The 20,584-nt window shown below is 40.1% G+C and overlaps 1 protein-coding gene across 3 annotated transcripts in view; it reads left to right on the top strand.

Annotated features, from left to right (window-relative positions):
* Positions 1-935: 935 nt before the first annotated feature.
* Positions 936-20,584, top strand: part of ARK2C (arkadia (RNF111) C-terminal like ring finger ubiquitin ligase 2C) — a 217,173-nt gene continuing 197,524 nt past the window's right edge. Inside the window, exons 1-2 of one of the 3 annotated variants that reach the window (XR_016308456.1) lie at positions 936-1,388; positions 6,838-8,558. Coding sequence is in view for 1 of the 3 variants with exons in the window: in XM_089662526.1 (XP_089518652.1) it covers positions 1,328-1,388 (61 nt within the window). In the remaining 2 variants the exon portion in view is untranslated. Of the gene's footprint in view, positions 1,389-6,837; positions 8,559-20,584 lie in introns of those variants that run through there. The other 2 variants (XR_016308457.1, XM_089662526.1) reach the window with 2 other exon arrangements.

A 20,584-nucleotide genomic window follows, 5' to 3' on the forward strand; every position in this document is an offset into this window, starting at 1 on the left:
GGGCAGCACAGTGGCTAAGTGGTTAGCACCTAGCAGCAGTAGAGCCGGTGGTTTGAATCCCAACCACGGCACCACCTGTCTGGAGCCTGCGTGGGTTTCCTCTGGGTACTCCTGTTTCCTCACACACTCCAAAGACATGTTGGCAGGTAAATTGTCTCTAGTATATGAATGTGGGTCAGGGACCTTAGATTGTCAGAATGAGGGACTGATGTGCAATTTATGTAAATTGATGGCACTATGTAAGTACCTGTAATAAAATAAAATCTCGCACCATAACTATTGCAGGGCTGGTTCACACTATAGAAATGCGTTGCATATAGCAGGGCCCTCGATCCCCTCATGTTTTGCATTGTATTGGTATTGTTCTGTCACATGTTCTGTCCCCCTTTGTAATGTACAGCGCTGAGCGAACTATTGGCGCTTTATAAATACTGTATAATAATAATAATATGCTTTTTTTCCTCCTGTTTTGGGTCATTTGGGGTCTAGTGCATTTTTGATGCATTCCAGTGAGGTTTTTTTTAATGAATTCCCGTGCATTTTTTTAATGCGTTTTACCGTGTTCCAGTACAGTCCCGTGTAGGAAAAATGCAGCCTGTTTTTTTTTTTTTTTTTTGACGCACTGGAAGTGCAAGCCCTGGTGTGACCCCTGCCATTGACAACCAGGTAAACCTACTTTCTGTGCGTTTTGGATTCAGAAAAAAAAAAAAGCGCTCTTGGCTGCATGTGGTGTGAATACGCTCTCACGGCAGCCGGCAAACACTTCCTATGATTGGCAGGCGATCCCAAGAGCGTCTGCAGCAGCTGCGTGGCCTCCTGTGCCCTCTCTATAAATACTGCCCAAATGTCAGGGACTGCTAACTGGGTCAGCCAGCCTTCCCCCATCCAGGATGCCCCCCCAAGTACATGATGCCACCCATTGCCCCTGGCACAGGACATGCCTTTTCATTGATGACCACACCAAGCGCAACAAAAGAAAAAAAATTAAATAAATTAAAATATATATATATATAGATAAGCTGCCATGCTTTTTGCCCAGACAGACAGAAGGGAGCTTTGCCTGCCCTCCCCCCAGCCCAGCCCTCATTGGCTAGGCTGCTTTGTCTTAGGGGAGCTGAGTGCCCCCTCCCTTTGTGCGAGGCAGCTGCAGCACATTTGAATGTATAGAGGGGGGATTTGAAGGGACCATTTGCGATGGGCCATCTGTCTGGCAGGCAGCAGCAGCAGCAGTAGCAGCGATCAGAGCCCAGCGTCAGCGCAGCCCGACCCCCCTCCGACATCGCACAGCCATCGGCAGCCCCCAGCAAGCAGCGCCCGCTCTGCCAGCATGGTGCTCGTACACGTCGGCTACCTTGTGCTTCCAGTCTTCGGCTCGGTACGGAACCGAGGTACGGTGCTGGTGGAGGGAAGGAGGATGGGGGGGGGGGGGGAGGGGGTGATGGCTCTGCAATGAATGCCTTGCTGGTGTGATTGCTTGACACAAGAGGGAGGGGGCTGCTTTGTAATCTGCCAGAGCCTGGAGGATTGCAATGCAATGGTTTGCAACAAAAAAAAAAAAACAAATTTGTAAACCATTCTATAAATATATATATATTACAGTACCATTGCAACTGTAATTCAATGGTTTGCGAAAAAAAAAATTGTAAACCATTCTATAAAAATTTATATTGCAATGCCATTGCAACTGTAAAGGAATGGTTTCCAAAAAAAACAAAAAAACAAATGTAAACCATTCTATAAATATTTATATTGCAATAACATTGCAACAGTAATTCAATGGTTTGCAAAAAAAAAATAAAATGTAAACCTTTCTATAAATAAATGTGTATTGCAATACCATCGACACTGTAATGGAATGGTTTGCAAAAAAAATAAATAATTGTAAGCCATTATTTATATATATATATATATATATATATATATATATACTATTGCAACTGTAATGGAACGGCTTGCAAAAAAAAATAATTTAAACCATCCCATATATATATATATATATATATATATATATATATATATATATATATATAGCAATACTATTGCAACTGTAATAGAATGATTTGCAAAAAAACCCAAAAAAAAATGTAAACCATTCCATATATATATATATATATGGAATGGTTTACATTTTCTTTTGTTTATTTTATATATATATATATATATATATATATATATGTTTTGTTTTATATATATATATCAGTACTATTGCAACTGTAATGGAATGGTTTGCAAAAAAAAACTGTAAACCATTCCATATATGTATATATATATATATATATATATGGAATGGTTTACATTTTCTTTTGTTTATTTTATATATATATATATATATATATATATGTTTTGTTTTATATATATATATATATATATATATATATATATATCTCAATACTATTGCAACTGTAATGGATTGGTTTGTAAAAAAAAAAATTGTAAACCATTCCATATATATTTATATATATATATTATATAGCAACACTATTGCAATTGTAATGGAATGGTTTGCAAAAAAAAAATGTAAATATATATAAAAAAAAAATTAATATATACAAATGTATATATATTTATAGAATGGTTTACAATTTTTTTTTTTTGCAAACCATTCAACTGCAATGATTTTTTAATATTTATATATGGAATAAATAACATATTGCAATACCTTTGCAACTCTGGCATATTGCAAATCAAGCCTGACTTCTATACTCCCCCCCCTCTCTCTTCATATATATATGTATATATAATGATCACTTGCAGTAGTGACTATAGCTCAGTGGAATGTGTATTCTGTAGATGATGATGTGCTGGGTTGCCATCTGTCTATACATTTATTAGCAGAACAGCCTTCAGGAGAAGAAGCAATGCTATGTGTCTGTATTTGTTGGTATTCCATGCAATGCTGGTCTTTTATTTAGATTATACTCCTAGGCAGCCTCTTTTCTATAGCTGAGGCAGGATCTCTTTTTTTTTTTTTTGCCATACTGACTTTTTTTTTTGCAATGTCAGAATAACATATTATCATTCTATAGATCTGATTTTTATCCTTTGCCGTTGCTGACTTTTTTTTGATAGTGTCAGTATATTATAACCCTATTATCCTATAAATCTTATTTGTATCCTTTGCTATGCTGACTTCTTACAATGTCAGTATAGAATAATCATATCATCCTATTCAACCTTTTTTTATCCTTTGCAATACTGACTTTCTATGGTGTCAGTATAACCTAGCTGTATCATCCTATAGATCTAATTTCTGACCCTACGGCCATGCTGACCATTATTATTCAATATATCTTATAATAATCCTTTGCCATTCTGATTTCTTACAATGTTAGTATACAATAATCATATCATTCTACAGATCTTATTTTTTTTTTTTTAATCTTTTGCCATACTGGCCGTTTACAGTGTCAGTATAACCCAGCCCACTTTTTCTATAGATTTTGTTTTTACACATTTCCATACTGACCTTTTACTGAGTCAGTGTAACATAGCATATCATTCTATAAAGCCTATTTCTATGATTGACCATACTGTCTTTCTACAGTATCTTATATTATTGCCTTATCCTCTAGCTCTATTTGTATGCTTTGCTATACAGACTCTCTACTAAGTCAGGATTGTTCTGTGACCCTTATATTTAGGCTTGGCCATGCTGACTTTCTACAGTGTCAGTATATTAATGCCTTATTATATAGATCTAGCTGTATGCTTTGCTATACAGACTCTCTACGAAGTCAGTATCATTCTGTACACCTCATTTTTATGTTTGGCCATACTGACTTTACTATGTCAGGATTGTTCTATAAATCTAATTTTTATTCTTGGCCATACTGACTTTACTATGTCAGGATTGTTCTGTGAACCTTATATTTAGGCTTGGCCATGCTGACTTTCTACAGTGTCAGTATATTAATCCCTTATTTTCTAGATCTATCTGTATGCTTTGCCATAATGACTCTCTACAAAGTCAGTATCATCATGTAAAGCTAATTTTTTATTCTTGGCCATGCTGATTTTACTATGTCAGGATTGTTCTGTGAACCTTATATTTAGGCTTAGCCATGCTGACTTTCTAAAGTGTCAGTATATTAATGCCTTATTATCTAGATCTAGCTGTATGCATTGCTATACAGACTCTCTATGAAGTCAGTATCTTTCTGTACACCTAATTTTTATTCTTGGCCTTATTGACTTTACTAAGTCAGGATCATTCTGTGAACCTTATATTTAGGCTTGGCCATGCTGACTTTCTACAGTGTCAGTATATTAATGTCTTATTTTCAATATCTAGCTGTATGTTTTGCTATACTGACTCTCTACGAAGTCAGTATCATTCTGTACACCTCATTTTTTATTCTTGGCCATACTGATTTTACTAAGTCAGGATCGATCTGTGGACCTTATATTTAGGCTTGGCCATGCTGACTTTCTACAGTGTCAGTATATTAATGCCTTATTATGTAGATCTAGCTGTATGCTTTGCTATACAGACTCAATACGAAGTCAGTATCATCATGTAAACCTCATTTTTTATTCTTGGCCATGCTGATTTTACTATGTCAGGATTGTCCTACAAATCTCATTTTTATTCTTGGCCTTATTGACTTTACTATGTCAGGATTGTACTGTGAACCTTATATTTAGGCTTGGCCATGCTGACTTTCTACAGTGTCAGTATAGCAAAGCATACAGCTAGATCTATATAATAAGGCATTAATATACTGACACTGTAGAAAGTCAGCATGGCCAAGCCTAAAGTTCACAGAACAATCCTGACTTAGTAAAATCAGCATGGCCAAGAATAAAAAAAATTAGGTTTACAGAATGATACTGACTTCGTAGAGAGAGTCTGTATAGCAAAGCATACAGATAGATCTAGAAAATAATCCATTAATATACTGTCTCTCTACCAGGGGTGGACTGACAACTCATGGGGCCCCCGGGCAATAGGGGATCATGGGGCCCCTGTGTCCTTGCCAAAACTCAAAAAAGCCTATGAAAAAGGTACCAGGGGCATCTCATGGGGCCCCCTACTGACCCCGGGCCCTTGGGCAGTGTCCGAATTTCCAAATGGTCAGTCTGCCCCTGCTTTCTGCAAAGTCAGTATCATTCTGTAAACCTAATTTGTTTATTCTTGGCCATACTGACTTTATTATGTCAGGATTGCTCTGTGAACCTTATATTTAGGCTTGGCCATGCTGACTTTCTACAGTGTCAGTATATTAATGCCTTATTATATAGATCTAGCTGTATGCTTTGCTATACTGACTCCCTACGAAGTCAGTATCATCCTGTACACCTCATTTTTTATTCTTGGCCATACTGATTTTACTAAGTCAGGATCGATCTGTGGACCTTATATTTAGGCTTGGCCATGCTGACTTTCTACAGTGTCAGTATATTAATGCCATATTATATAGATCTAGCTGTATGCTTTGCTATACTGACTCCCTACGAAGTCAGTATCATTCTGTACATCTAATTTTTTATTCTTGGCCATACTGACTTTACTATGTCAGAATTGTTCTTTGAAGCTTATATTTAGGCTTGGCCATACTGACTTTACTATGTCAGGCTCGTTCTATGAATCTAATGTTTATCCCTTGCTATACTGACTTTCTACAGTTTCAGTATGTCATAGCCACATTCTTCTACTTAGCCAGACTGACTCCCTACTAGGTCAGTATCATTCTATAAATCAGATTTGTATCCTTTGTCATACTGGCTTTCTATGGTGTCAGTGTAACCTAGCTGGATCATCCTATAGATCTCATTTATGACCCTATGACCATGCTGACTTCATGCCATGTCAGTATACGGTTGTCATGCCATTGTATGGCTCTGCCTATATTGTTAGTGTGCCCAGCGGTCGACCGCCCAGTCATTTACGAACAGTCAAAAAAAATTTAGATCGAGGCTGTGCGTGAAAAGAAAACGCCTGTAAAGATTCCTGTCATTGTCCTAATCACACGCTAACCGTGAATGTGGTCTTTGGTGGTCACCTCCTAGTTCTTTTATAGGACACGCAGCGTGCTAGCATGATGCCAGCCTGCCAGGGCATTGCTTCCGTCACACACAATGGTGAAGCGCTGATACATAGTATCAGTGTAATTGGCACAGTGTCAGTAATCACATTAACAATCCAGGATGGCGGGTAGCGTGTGTGAATACTTCGGAGCTGTCCATAGGGGGGGGGGGGGGGGGGGGTTCAGGCACCAGTCTGTAAAAAAAAAATTAAAAAAAGGATTTTAAGTTTTTAGAATGGCAGACCATATTAATGTGATGGAGATCAGATCCCTGTATGTCAATCAGCCCCGGATCCTCCCCAATCTCAGCTGCTATTCCATCAGCAGCCAGCATTCCCTTGCAGATGGGGCTGCTGCATACAAAGGGTTAAGTGATCACAAAGGAGGAAGGGGGGGCCCGGTGACAATCTTCCAGGGGGGGGGGGGGGTGTTGTTATGATCCATCATATGGTTTAGTATATTTTAGCTTGGAAAAGCCTAGCGCATACATCAAACCTCTGACAACCTGACATTTTGTAGGCATTGCACACTTACTTGTATATTTCTTTGGAATCAGATAGCATTAGAGCCAGCTAGGCCCTGGGAGGATTTGAGATCTCTTGTTTGCCATGCTGCTGTTAGCTGTCAAAGCATCTAAAAAAAAAAAGGAGCTCAGATAAGGACCAGATGGATGTGGACCCATTAGAAGTAGGAATGTGCATCTGGTTGGGGGCTGGTGGTGGTGGTGGTGGGGTGGCATGGTTGTGTATGTGTCCTATCTCTATATATGCTGCTCCTAAGGTTTGACACTGACTAGATCTCCTCCACACAGTAACGGGAGTAAGCTTACCCTTCCTTTTGCTGACGAGGTCAAAGAATCGCAGCTTCTCTATGATCCCTTGGCCTCTACAGACAGGGGAACACCAGGTGATGCAATACTAAAAAAAAACAAAAAAACATTTTTATAAAAAGGCATCTATTAAAAAAAAAAATGTCTATCTTGACGATGAGATATTACATTTTGCATTTATCAATTGTTTTTTTTTTTTCCTCCATTGTGTAGCACAGTGAGTGACCCAACATGCTGCTCTGTGGTGTGACTCCCCTCTGCATTTACCTGTACTGTGACATCCCCTCTTAACCATTTCCTGTTTCCATCTGAAGAAAACATTGGTCTTTTATTTAAGCTGCGGTATCCCCTTCTGTCATGGCTGCTTGTCCTTTTATTTCTTTGTTTATGGGGAGGGGGGGGGGCAAAAAAAAAAATGGTTTACTTTTGCCGTTAACCCCTTGTGTTTGCATGCAGATGCAATTAAGCCCTCCTTTTCTATGCTTCGATGATGCCATCTGGTCACCGTCTCATGATTACAAACCGCTAGGATGGTATTTGTAATTTAGTAACCTTTTTTTTTTTTCTTGTTTCCTCTGCAACTGCATCGTCACTTTTCACTAATAAGCACTAATATTAGCCAATGCTCTGCAGCACCCAGGATCCTAAATAGTTACCATTTCCTGCATACAACAGCCAAATCTTGGGTGCCAATCAATTATTAAAAAAAAAAAAAAAAAGAAAAAATATCACAACCCCTTCTAAAAGGGTAGCCCTGCTATAAGAGGATACTAACGCTTAAAAAAAATGAAATTTCTAAAAAAAAAACATTTTTTCTTGTTAAAAAAAAAACTGTAGAGAATGTAACCCTGAATCTATTTTTCTTTGTAGTCTCATTGTAGTAACATAGATAGAGCTGTAGATTTTAAAAGCCATTTTCTGTATCTTCATCTTGTTTAGCCAAGTACATTGCACTGTAAATTCCTGTTAAGTGGATTCCATTTGCTCTTTGGGGAGGCAAGGCCTCAATCCAAGAATTTCTTTTTTTACCCAATCAGCACGAAACAATCATAAAAAAAAAAATAAATGTATATATATATATATCTTATTTTTATCTAAAACTAAAAAAATTAAATGTTACTATAAAGGGGTTCCATTTTGGCATTTTATTTTCACTGTCTACCTCCATGTAACAATAGCATGCGAGAACCCGAAGCAACTCCATGTTGTTTGGTGATTCCATTGTTCTAAAGTGCTGTTAACGCTTTAAAAAAAAAAAAAAATTATTCCAGTTTAATAGCAAATGGATGTCCGTTTAACAGGGATACTTCTTTTTTTCTGCTGTGCTATAAAGACGACTACTTCCTGTTCTTATTTTCGTGGGTAATGTTCTGTATCAGAAATCCTTTTGGTCGTGGACCTTCCACCTTTTTATTCATGTACTAAGACTTAAAGCATGTTCTTGTATTTTTTGACATTACCTAGTTTTTTTCTCTGATGTAAATTCTCTCTCTCTCTGTAGAGACGTACCCTGCTATAATGTAATGTGCTCTAGCCTATACATCTTACTCATTGTATGCTGCTTTTGTTTCGTTCTGTTCCGCCCCTCCGAAGCATGGTAGGCTTGCCTCTTTTTTGTATTGTGTGCATGATGACATTGTTACACACAGTTTCACTAATACTAATATAAGAAATCTTTCAATAAAGAAACTAGTTTTCCTCTATTAACCTAGTCTGCCTTTTTCTATTGCTGTTCTCCCATTTATTGTTGTTATTCCTTTATTTTCTATTAGACTCTATTCCCTCATGCTGTATCACTATTTCCTTTTTTTATTATTTTTTTATTTCTGTGAGTTCAGAGTGAATGCTTTCGTAGTCCCAGGCCCCGCTTTCATTTACGCCAGACCCTAGCCTATTATTATTATAATACAGGATTTATAGAGCGCCAACAGTTTGCACAGCGCTTTACAAAATAAAGGGAGTCAGTATAGTTACAATACAATGCAAGACAAGAGCATGAAGAGAAAAAAAAGCTTACAATCTAAAAGATTTGGCACATAGTTACATAGTTAGTCTGGCTGAAAAAAGACAAAAGTCCATCCAGTTCAACCATAACATGGTGTTAATAAAGTGAGTAGCCGGATAGAGTTTGAAGTTTCAATAAAATAGATACCCTAAAAGCTATATAATGACGCAAGGGTTTTCCGTGTGCAAATAGCATGAAACCCCGAAAGCCGGGGTGGCAAACTGGTGGCCTTCCAGCTGTTGCGAAACTACAAGTCCCATCATGCCTCTGCCTTTGGGAGTCATGCTTGTTACTGTCAATCTTCCAATGCCTCATGGGACTTGTAGTTTGGCAACAGCTGGAAGGCCTCCAGTTTGACACCCATTCTCTAGGCCAGGGGTGTCAAACTGGCTGCCCTCCAGCTGTTGCCAAAGTACAAGTCCCTTCATGCCTCTGCCTTTGGGAGTCATGCTTGTTACTGTCAATCTTCCAATGCCTCATGGGACTTGTAGTTTGGCAACAGCTGGAAGGTCTCTATTTTGACACCCGTGCTCTAGGCCAGGGGTGGCAAACTGGTGGCCTTCCAGCTGTTGCGAAACTACAAGTCCCATCATGCCTCTGCCTTTGGGAGTCATGCTTGTAACTGTCAATCTTCCAATGCCTCATGGCATGGGACTTGTAGTTTGGCAACAGCTGGAAGGTCTCCAGTTTGACACCCATGCTCTAGGCCAGGGGTGTCAAACTGGCGGCCCTCCAGCTGTTGCGAAACTACAAGTCTCATCATGCCTCTGCCTTTGGGAGTCAGGCTTGTAACTTTCAATCTTGCAATGCATCATGGGAATTTTAGTTTGGCAACAGCTGGAGGGGCACCAGTTTGAGGCCCTAAAGGGTTAACTTGCCCTTTCCAAAAAAGAAAATGTGAAGGTGAACTAACACTGTACACCCTTTCCATACACCCCCAGGCCCTGCTGTACTTACCTCCATGGGTGATGAGCGGTCAGTGCCCAGGCAGCCGATGAGGCAGTCCATTCTTCTCCATCTCCTTTCTGTAGTGTTTCCGGACAGATCAGAGCAATTCTGATTGGTCAGCACTGGCACGGGGCATCAGTCCCGGAAGTGCTGCAGAAAGAAGAGGGAGAAGAGCCCTGCATTGGCTGCATAGGTGCTAACAGCTTATCAGTACAGCGGGGACCAAAAGGGGGTGGGGAGGGTGTACAGTGTTAGTTCACCTTTTCATTTTCTTCTAAACAGGTGAACTTCCCCCTGAAAGGACAGTCAACATTTTAACCTAAACCGACCATACACAGCTGACATTACGAACCATGGGTGGCCCTGCCAGTACAACCTGGCTCAACAAACTTTGAATGAAAGCTCAAAAGAGCGTGGTGGAGAACGGTCATCGGAACAGTGACTGCACCCAATAGAGATGCAGCCACTGTTTGGGAATGCAGACAGCTCCATCCATCTGTTGGAGAAAACTATGCCTGTTTGGCTATCATTAGGCTGATGCTACTAATAGACATTGGTCAACCAGCAGGCTCCTTAAAAGCTAGATGAGTGCTAGATACACTTCTGCATACAGGCCTTTATAGGATAGGTGGAAAAGTCTGAAATTTGATTGCCTGCTCTGGGATTCCAAATAAATATGCTTTCTGTGCTGTGGGCCTCATTCATGAAGCGTTTGAGAATTCTGTGGGCCTCAGTTTTCAAAAGCACTGGAGAGAACTGCTTTGGGCAGTCGGCATTGCCCATGAAAAGCAAGCATTTTCCGCTGTTAATGCTCTCAGTGCATTGTGGGAGCATGAAATGAAAATCTGATGAATTGCTGCCGGCAGCACAGATTGTTTCAGATCCTTTCCTTGTACATTGTGATAAATACCAGAGGAAGCCATTGGATTCTTTATTTAATACATCTGCTATTTAGTAGAATTAATATTGGTGGCTTTATGAAGCTCAAGACATTTTATCCATGTGGTCCTAGTATCCATAGTGTATTACAGGGCTGCCATTCTAAGGTAGGCAATTTCAGATGATGTAGGTTAAATTTAGCACTTCCCACTTGCAGCACCGGGGTCCTCGGTTTTGAATCTCAACCAGGACATCATCAGCATACAGTTTGCCTGCTCTCCCTGTGGTTGCAAGGGATTCCTCCAGTACTCAAATCTACTTCCACACTTGCCTTTCGGTAATTGGCTTCTGCCTAAAATTGGCCCTAGTATGATGTTCTACTGAGTGTGCCCAAGATGGCAGCTACACCTCCTATCTAACACCAATTTTCTAAGCGCTTTACAAATATTAAGTAATTAATTAATTAAAATGAAATTGTTTCAGTGGTGTTTCCAGCTCCTAGCCTGTTAAAAGGGTACGTTCTAATGAATTTTAGTAATTCTTACGAAATAGATTCAATAACCACTATAGCAGCCGTTATCAAACCCTTGAAGAAGATGAAAATTAAGGCCTCAGGGCCTGGTTTAATTTAACTTCAGAACATGAAAATGAAGTAATTGTAGGACATCTGTTATAAAAAGGTAGAAATTTTGAGAGCAACCTCAAGGGAACGTATATCATTGAGGTAAAGCAAAGTCACTACTTCTTAGAGCTCTGTCATTATTTTTAACCTAGGTCACACATTTAATGGCTTCTCTGTGTCCTGGCCAGAATAAATAAGGCCACAGTGGGTTAAAATGGATCATTAAACCCGCATCCAGGCAAATATGAAACAGCCATTTTGACTGCTGCCAGGAGAGAACATTGACATCACTGAGAAAATGTCACTGCTTTCTGGGGTATTGATGACTTATCTAACGAAGGGTTGTACTGAAAGTAATGCATAACATTTTTTATTAACTCACATAGATTATTCAATTTTCACATGTTTTTAGAGTAACTCTCCCTCTATATTAACTCTTCTTTTTCATTGCAGGTATATGATGGATTGCAAGCAGAAGCAATGCACTTGAGTTCTTGATGAAGGTGGGGTGCAGGCCGTCCAACAAACCACAGAAGGCTACACAATGTTTACAGAGATGACACTCCTGAGAAGAGCAATGTCTTGTTATTGGTGACTCTTGCCTATGTTGTTATCTCCATAAAAATTCTGTAGCCTTCTACGGATGTTGGACAACCTGCACCCCTTCGTCATTGGGAACTCAATGACGACAGGTTGCTTTTGCTTGGAATCTATTGTTCACCTTCAATGAAAAAGAAGATGATTTACTTTGGAGCAGGGGTCTCCAGACTTTCTGAACAAAGAGCCAGTTTACTGTCCTTGAGGCTGTAAAGGAGCCAGACTGTGACCAGTGTGATTATAAAATGATGTGGTGTTGGGGAGAGCAAACAGTGCCCCATCATTGGTTTTAGTGGAAGGAATAGTTCCCTATTGTTGCTTTCAGTAGAAGGAATGTTGCCCAAATTGTTAGTATTCAAGTTAGAAATGGTGTGCCATTGTTGGTGTGAATGGGAAGAATGGTGCCCCATTGTTGGTGTCTATGGGAGGAATGATGCCCCATCATTGGTGTCTGTGGGAGGAATAGTGCCCCATCATTGCATCATTGTTGTCTGTGGGAAGAATGGTGCCCCATTATTGTCTGTGGAGAAATGGTGCCCCATTATTGTTGTCTGTATAAGGAATAGTGCCCCATCATTGTCTGTGGGAGGAATAGTGCCCCATCATTGTTGTCTGTGGGAGGAATAGTGCCCCATCATTGTCTGTATAAGGAATAGTGCCCCATCATTGTCTGTGGGAGGAATGGTGCCCAATTATTGTTGTCTGTGGAGAAATGGTGCCCCATTGTTGTGTCTATGGGAGGAATGGTGCCCCATCATTGGTGTCTGTGGGATGAATGGAATCTCTGGGAGGAATGGTGCCTCATCATTGTTGTCTCTGGGAGGAATGGTGCCACATCATCGTTGTCTTTGGGAGGAATGGTGCCCATTATAGTTGTCTGTGGAGAAATGGTGCCCCATTGTTGTGTCTATGGGAAGAATGATGCCACATCATTGGTGTCTGTGGGAAGAATAGTGCATCATCATTGTTGTCTGTGGGAGGAATGGTGCCTCATCATTGTTGTCTGTGGAAAGAATGGTACCCCATCCTTGGTGTCTGTGGGAAGAATAGTGCCCCATCATTGTTGTCTGTGGAGAAATGGAGCCCCATTGTTGGTGTCTATGGGAAGAATGATGCCCCATCATTAGTGTCTGTGGGAGTAATGCTACCCCATCATTGGTGTCTGTGGGAGGAATAGTGTCCCATCCTTGGTGTCTGTGGTAGGAATGGTACCCCATCATTGGTGACTATGGGAGGAATGGTGTCCCATCATTGGTATCTGTGGGAGCAATGTTATCCCATCATTGGTGTCAGTGGATGACATGGTGCCCCGAGGGCTGTATAAAGGCAAGCAAACAACTTGCCTGCAAGCCACAGTTTGGAGACCACTGCTGTAGAGGGAAGGGTTACTCTACCAACATGTAAAAAGTAAACGGCCTATGTAAGTTAATTAAAAAAAAAAAAAGTTATGCCCACTTCTGCATTACTTGTGGTACAGCCCTTCTATTATATTATGTATACAGCATATATATATATATATATATATATATATATATATATATATATATATGGCTCTAGATCACAAAAGGGCTTATGAATAAAAGCAGCGTTAGCAAGGGCATTTCATGTTTCCCATATCAACCAAGCAGGACTCTTGTGTCAACTCAGTACTGCAAAAAGTACTGACGAAAGCTGAGTGTTTGCAACAAGCAACGCGATTTGATCTGGCTTGCACACTTTTTATACATATAGGTTACAATGCGACTTCCTATGCTATGGACAAAGAGTAGAAAACCTAGAACAGGTTTGCCAAATACTTGACATTCTTCCTTTCAAGTTTTAAAAGGACCTCCGTTTTATGGGAGGCATTTGGAAATGATTAAAAGAAGGGCTTGAACATTTCCTTCCAGATTAGTCAGTCATAATAAGGCGTATTTGTATATATGTGTAAAATAAATACATTTATTAAAAAAAAGGAAAAAGTAGTTTAAACTAAAAAAAGTAACAGTCATGGTTGTAGAATGTGTACATATTTATACAAAACATTCAAATTAAGGCAGTGGGTAGTTTTTAGTCAATTTATTAAAAAAGGGTAATTAAAATTTTCAGCTTCCTAAAATTAGGAAATATTGTATCTGACATGGTTTCAGTCTGTCTATGGAGTGTATTCGCAGTCACTTTTATTCACATACATCATGCAAACTAATCAATTCTAGGCTACTAATAAAATAAGGCTAAAAGTCTATTTATTCGGTTAGCTTGTTACAATTAAAAACATCCTTTTTTAATCCCTATAAAGTATCTTTTTTTTTTTTACATCCTTATATAAAGTATCTTTTTTCATTCTTTTTAGAATTGTTGTATTTCTTTGTAACTTCACACGACATTAGAGGAACTGGTCTAGAATAGAGCTCTTTAAACCAGAGGCAATCTGCAAAATCCATTGCTGAGGCACTACAAGTTGCATGTAGAGGCCATACTTGGATTATAGCTTTTCTGTAACTGGAATTTGCAGACTGCAGCCATGTGAATGTCCCCCCTGGGTGTAAACAGCATAGAGCCGCCCTCCGTGCTCTTTCCATTCTAATCTGGATTTGTAGGCTAAGCCTTTTGCTGCGACATATATACACACACATACATGCACACGTGTTAGTTAAGCAGGATGCCCTTCGCCTTGCATGAGTGGAAGCATGCATGTGTTACAAGGCTGCTCTCATTTCAAATGTGGTTTCTTTATATCTCACAAACTTTTTTTATCCTCACTTCCATTAAACAACTACAACAACAACAACGAAAAAAAAAAAAAAACAGTGATATTTTCAAAATGGCAAACAGGGAAGGTGTCGAGGTATCACGTGACATCCTCCAAAATGGTAATGCAACAAGATCTCCTACTGTGTGGATTACTGAGTGTCGCTATATTTTGGCTTACATGCATATGACATTATGACATGCACCTTTCAAGGTTAAAGCAAGGTCACACGGACCAAAGTGTCTGCTCATTTACCATAATGATTACAGGGATATATTTAAATGAACTGAAAGCATTAAAGTAGAACTCCAGGCAAAACCTTCTTTACATGTCCTTGTTGCTGATGGCCTACCTTCACTGAATATGTCATCCTTCTTCTGGTTCACTCAGTGGTTGCTCTGAAATTGCCTATTCTTCTTCAAATCAAACCGTTAATTCTGTTTGCTTTCCTGTTTGTAAGACCGGTGGCTGCTATGCCTCCTACTCCCCCAGCCACTGGTCTTAGCACATCTCTTCTGTAGTTCTTTCTCCAGGAAGCAGTGATGTAATTCACACCCACTTGCAATGGTGGACGGGGACTCTCAGACACATTCATGTACAGGTCTAGTGTACCCACTCACATTCAATACAATTCCCTGTGGTTGATGGGTACTGTAGTTTCCTTTTACTGCAGAAAGAGAGGAGAGGATATGATGTAATCCCTGCTATTACACCTATTTCTTGGCACAGCAGATGCTGTTATCTTTTGAATTACAGAGATGAGGTCATGAAAATTGAGTTAATTTTTTTTTCCCCTAAATCGTAAGGATTGTAAAAATTGTATTAACTGTTTAGTATTTTGTGTAGAGGGGTGTTCTAATGGGTGTTTTTTTTATTTTTTTTTGCCTATTCCAGAGTTCTTCTTTAATGATGAGGCCTGTAGCAACTGTTTGATCATATGTTTCTTGTTTTCTGTGTTACTCTGGCAGTTATATGCTGTTTTGTTGCTTTTGGCAACACCTCCATTTAAACACCAGTTTATTTTTTTTTCTTTAAGACAACTGGTCACCAAACAGCATCTGTAATAATCTGAATCTCAATTTCTACATTTTTACAATGCAAACTTGTCGTTCAAAGGTGTGTGTGTATCTATATATATATATAATTTTTTTTTTCATTATTTACTTGTATTCTCTCCTTGTCAGAGCAGAAGTCTCTGGTTCTAAGGTTGGCCTATCTCATACCTCATGACAGGTGCTTCAAAATCTGTCACGGGAAAAAGGCTTTGTCAGGATGACATAATGGAAAATGCAATGCTTAAGTATTTGGCAGTTCTACCTACCTACAGATTTTGAGACATTGAGGGTTGATTTACTAAAATGGGGGTTATTTACTAAAACTGGAGAATGAAAAATCTGGTGCAGCTCTGTATAGAAAGTCTCCAGGTTTTATTGTCAAAGCTTAATTGAACAAGCTGAAGTTAGAAGTTGACTGGCTACCATGCACAGCTACACCAGATTCTGAGTGCTCCAGTTTTAGTAAATCTACCCCAGAGTGTCAAGTATCAGCCAGCCTGCAGGAGTGCCTTACAGCCTGACATTGAGTTGGCTTATCAGGGAGAGAACACAAGTGAACAGCAGCACACACACCTATCCCAAAGAGGTAAGGCTGCACTGTGATAACCTCCTAAGAATGGAGATTTATATTCTTAAAAGCACCCATTACAGACGGTTTTACTTTATAGAATAGGTGTACTATATTGTGAAGAGTGGGGCACAGGTTCTATAAAGGTCTGCCCCATAGCTATAAAACAAGCCTTCATTTCTAAGTTTGGAAGAAGGATCCGGTTTGAAAACCATGGGATTGACTTAATAAAATTGGATAGTGCAGCTGTGCATGTTAGCCTATCAATTCATAACTTCAGCTTGATTAATTAAGCTTCGACCATATACACTGAACGCGTCCAAGATGCCTCCAAGGGGTCAGATCGTGCCTGCTTGATGATCTACTCAGGAAAGTCCATGACCAGCTGTAGGCAAGGCTTGTAAGAGTCACACTGGTCATCAGGGACCCTGCTGCTCGACATCCATCCAGAATGTTCTGCCCCTTTGATGTTGTATGCCGATGAAATGGCATATCTGGTTGCTAAACAGCTAATTGGTCGATGGTCAATGTTTAGAAGGCTGGTACCCCATAAGAAGCAGCTCGCCATGCATTTCACACCTTGGCCGTCAGCGATGTTCTACCTGTATTAATCCAACACATTTTGGCTCATATTATTGTGTGTATAGTGACTGGGGCCATTTAGAAGGCGTACAGTGTCTCCAACTCAAAATCTGATTGGTTAAAGCAATAGTTTCATTGTCATTTTTTCTATAAACTACAGGCACCCGCACTGTTGGTTGTGAAGGCCTCAAGGCAGATTTCTTTAACCCTGGCAACCCATGATGGCTATCACAGCTGAAATATGATTGAATTAAAGCTCTAACATAAACCTACACTACTGAAAGAGGCGAAACCAAGAGAAAAGCTATAAAATGAAGAGAATAGACTATTGGGAAAAACACACTCATGGAAAATTAAACACAAGTCAGTGATTCTGATAGTTTAGGACAGCCTTTCTCAACCTTTTCAACAAAGAGGAACCATTGAAATAATGTTCTGGTCTCAGGGAACCCCTGCTGCAAATGACTATATCTACAACTCATGCTGCATTAGTGTGATAGTCATTGGGTAGAATGCTCCCTAAATTTGTGGTCATTGGGAAGAATTACCAGCCTTACAAAGAACTAAAAAGATCAATGGTGTCAGTGGAAACGTATCTGAGAGGCAGAAGTTGCTCATTGCTCAAGGAACTCCTAGCAGCCTGTTGAGAAACCCTGGTTTAGGCCACCAGAGAAGGCCTTGCTGGCCCTGATGGCCCACCACTTCCTATAGAGTATGTGGGGGGCAGGCCATAGGTCAACCAATTGTATTTGAAGCATAGACAATGTGCAAGGGACGCAGGTTCATCAGGGCAAAGACAGAAAGATCCATCCTGATTAGTAAAACCACTAAGGAGATAAGTTTCAAAGCTGAACTCCAGGCAGAAATTTTATTACATCTGTATAAAGGTGCTTTCTTACCTTTTTTAAGTTGTTTTTTTTTTTTTTTGCTTGATTGCATGCACATGTTTATGGATGCGTTACATTTAAAAGACATTAAAACCCCTCTGTCCCCTTACGGAGGAGTTTGCCTCCCCCAAAAAAATCAAAAAGTCAGCATCTACAAAAGCTGTAGCTGCTAGCTGCTGACTTTGAATATCACGGCACTTACCTGTCCAGGCATCCAGTGGTGTCCTCACCCAGTTAGCTCTATGAATCCATCTTGGTTCAATGCAGCACACTGATCAGCGGGGGGACCCAAAAAGAGGAGGATCAAGGCTGCTCTGTGCAAAACCATTGCACAGAGCAGGTAGGTATGCCGTGTTTGTTATTTTAACCTCTTCACGCCTAAGTGGAAATCAAATGTTAATGCCTAAGCACATTTTTGCAACTTTGACATGTGTTAGTAAAACTGTACATATCATCACACTCAGGGGCGGACTGACAGCTCATGGGGCCCCCAGGCAATAAGGGATCATGGGGCCCCTGTGTCCTTGCCCAAACTCAAAAAAGCCTATGAAAAAGGTACCAGGGGCATCTCATGGGGCCCCCTACTGACCCCAGGCCCTCGGGCAGTGTCCGAGTTTCCAAATGGTCAGTCCACCCTTGATCACACTTCAACTTCAACTACTTTGTGCAGCCAAGTGGATTATGCATTGTTTTCTTCAGGACAAATTGGGCTCTCATATGGTGGTATATGGTAATGATTGTCTCCTGATTTTTTTTTTATTATTATTATCAAAGGAAAACTGGGCTAAATTAGTAAAAATCATTTTAAAAATTTAGCTGTATATTTATTGCTACTCCCATAATCTACCACCCAAAATAAATGCTCCTGATGATCGCAGCAATACCACATATGTGTATGCTATTGTTTGCACTCGTACAGCCCAGAAACAATTTTTTAAATGCTTCTGCTACAGAAATACTGCTACAGGGCGGCACAGGTGCGCAAAATCACATGCATGTATACACGATTTTGCATTTCCGAGTAGGGGGCCCGCGTCGCTAACCACGGCCTCGGCTGTCAATCACCGGGTCCCGGCCGGTGATTCCCTGCCTGCACCCGGCAATCTCTGAGGATTTCCAACGGAGGGAGAGACCTGTATGTAAACAATACAGATCTCTCCCCTGTCAGCTCCTGCACACTGGTTTGTATGGCTCTGCATAACACAGCCATACAAAGCAGTGTGCTTACAGTGAAACACACACAGCCCCCATAGTAAAACAGTACACAGCACACAGTTAACCTTTTGAGCGCCCCTCATGTTAACCCCTTCCTGCCCAGTGCCATTAGTACAGTGTCAGCGCTTTTTATTAGCATTGATCACTGTATTGGTGTCACTGGGGATGTCAGTGACACCAAGTCAGTTCCCCCCCAGTGTCAAAACGTCCGCTGCAGTCCCGCTATAAGTTGCTGACCGCCGCCATTACTAGTAAAAAATAATAATAATAATTCCAGTATATATACCGCCAGTTGTAGACTCTATTACGTTCACGTAAACCAATTAATTTACTTGTATCAGGATTTTTTTTTAGCAAAGACATGGAGCAGAATACATTTTGACCTAAATTTATGATAAAATTAGATTAAATTGTTTTACTGGATATGTTTAATAGCAAAAAGTAAAAAAAAATTATTTTTTCAAAATTGTTGGTCTTTGTTTATAGAGCAAAAAATTAAAAAAACGCACAGACGATCAAATACCACCAAAAGAAAGCTCTATTTGTGGGAAAAAAAGGACGTTAATTTCATTTGGGTGCAGCGTTGCATGACCGCGCAATTGTCAAAGTAAGCCCTGTATCGCAAAATATGGCCTGGTCAGGAAGGGGGGAAATCCTCTGGAGAGCAAGGAGTTAATCCTACCAAAAACACATTGACACTGATACTAACAAATAAAAAAAATCCTGCCCCCCAAAAATTCTAACACTGACCTTTGACCCTGGCCTAGCCATTTGACCCTGACCTTCACCTAAACACTAACCCTGGCACTAGAGCAAACCTTGATCTAGGTATTTTTTTAATTTAATTTTTATTATTATTATTTTTTTTTTTTACACTGTTTTTTTTCTCCATGAAAGGAGAGAGAAATACAAAGTATCTCTCTCCTCCATTCAGAGAGAGAAAATACAGGGGCGGGCTTCACAGTGACCGATCCCTGTGATAGCCAATCAGAGGTTATCACAGCGATCAGATGACCTGGAATCAGGAATTCTGGGTCCCAGTCTCAGCGAGACCTCAGTCTCTGTGCTGGGAGTGCGCTGTGTGGCACTCTCCCAGCACAAAGACAGATACATAAATATGTGGTCCCACAGAAAAAAGCCCAGTCCAGTGGGGCTTTATATTTGCCTGTGCTCAGCGGGAAGGGGTTAATGAGAAAAAAATGTACCTTTTAAAGTAACTTTACCACTTAAAGTGTATTTCCACTTTTACAGTTATATATACACACAGTATCTCCCAGAAGTGAGTCCACCCCTCACATTTTTGTAAATATTTGATTCTCTCTTTTCATGTGACAACACTGAAGAAATGACACTTTGCTACAATGTGACGTAGTCAGTGTACAGCTTGTATAACATGTAAATTTGCTGTCCCCTCAAAATAACTCAACACACCGCCATTCATGTCTTAACCGCTGGCAACAAAAGTGAGTCCACCCCTAAGTGACAAGGTCCAAATTGGGCCTAAAGTGTCAATATTTTGTGTGGCCGCCATTATTTTCCAGCACTGCCTTAACCCTCTTGGGCATGGAGGTCACCAGAGCTTCACAGGTTGCCACTGGAGTCCTCTTCCACTCCTCCATAACGACATGACGGAGCTGGTG

The sequence above is a fragment of the Staurois parvus genome, unplaced genomic scaffold, assembly GCF_062004578.1.
Source record: "Staurois parvus isolate SC_StPar_1 unplaced genomic scaffold, SC_StPar_1.0 ptg001489l, whole genome shotgun sequence".
NCBI classification, from domain to species: Eukaryota; Metazoa; Chordata; class Amphibia; order Anura; family Ranidae; genus Staurois; species Staurois parvus.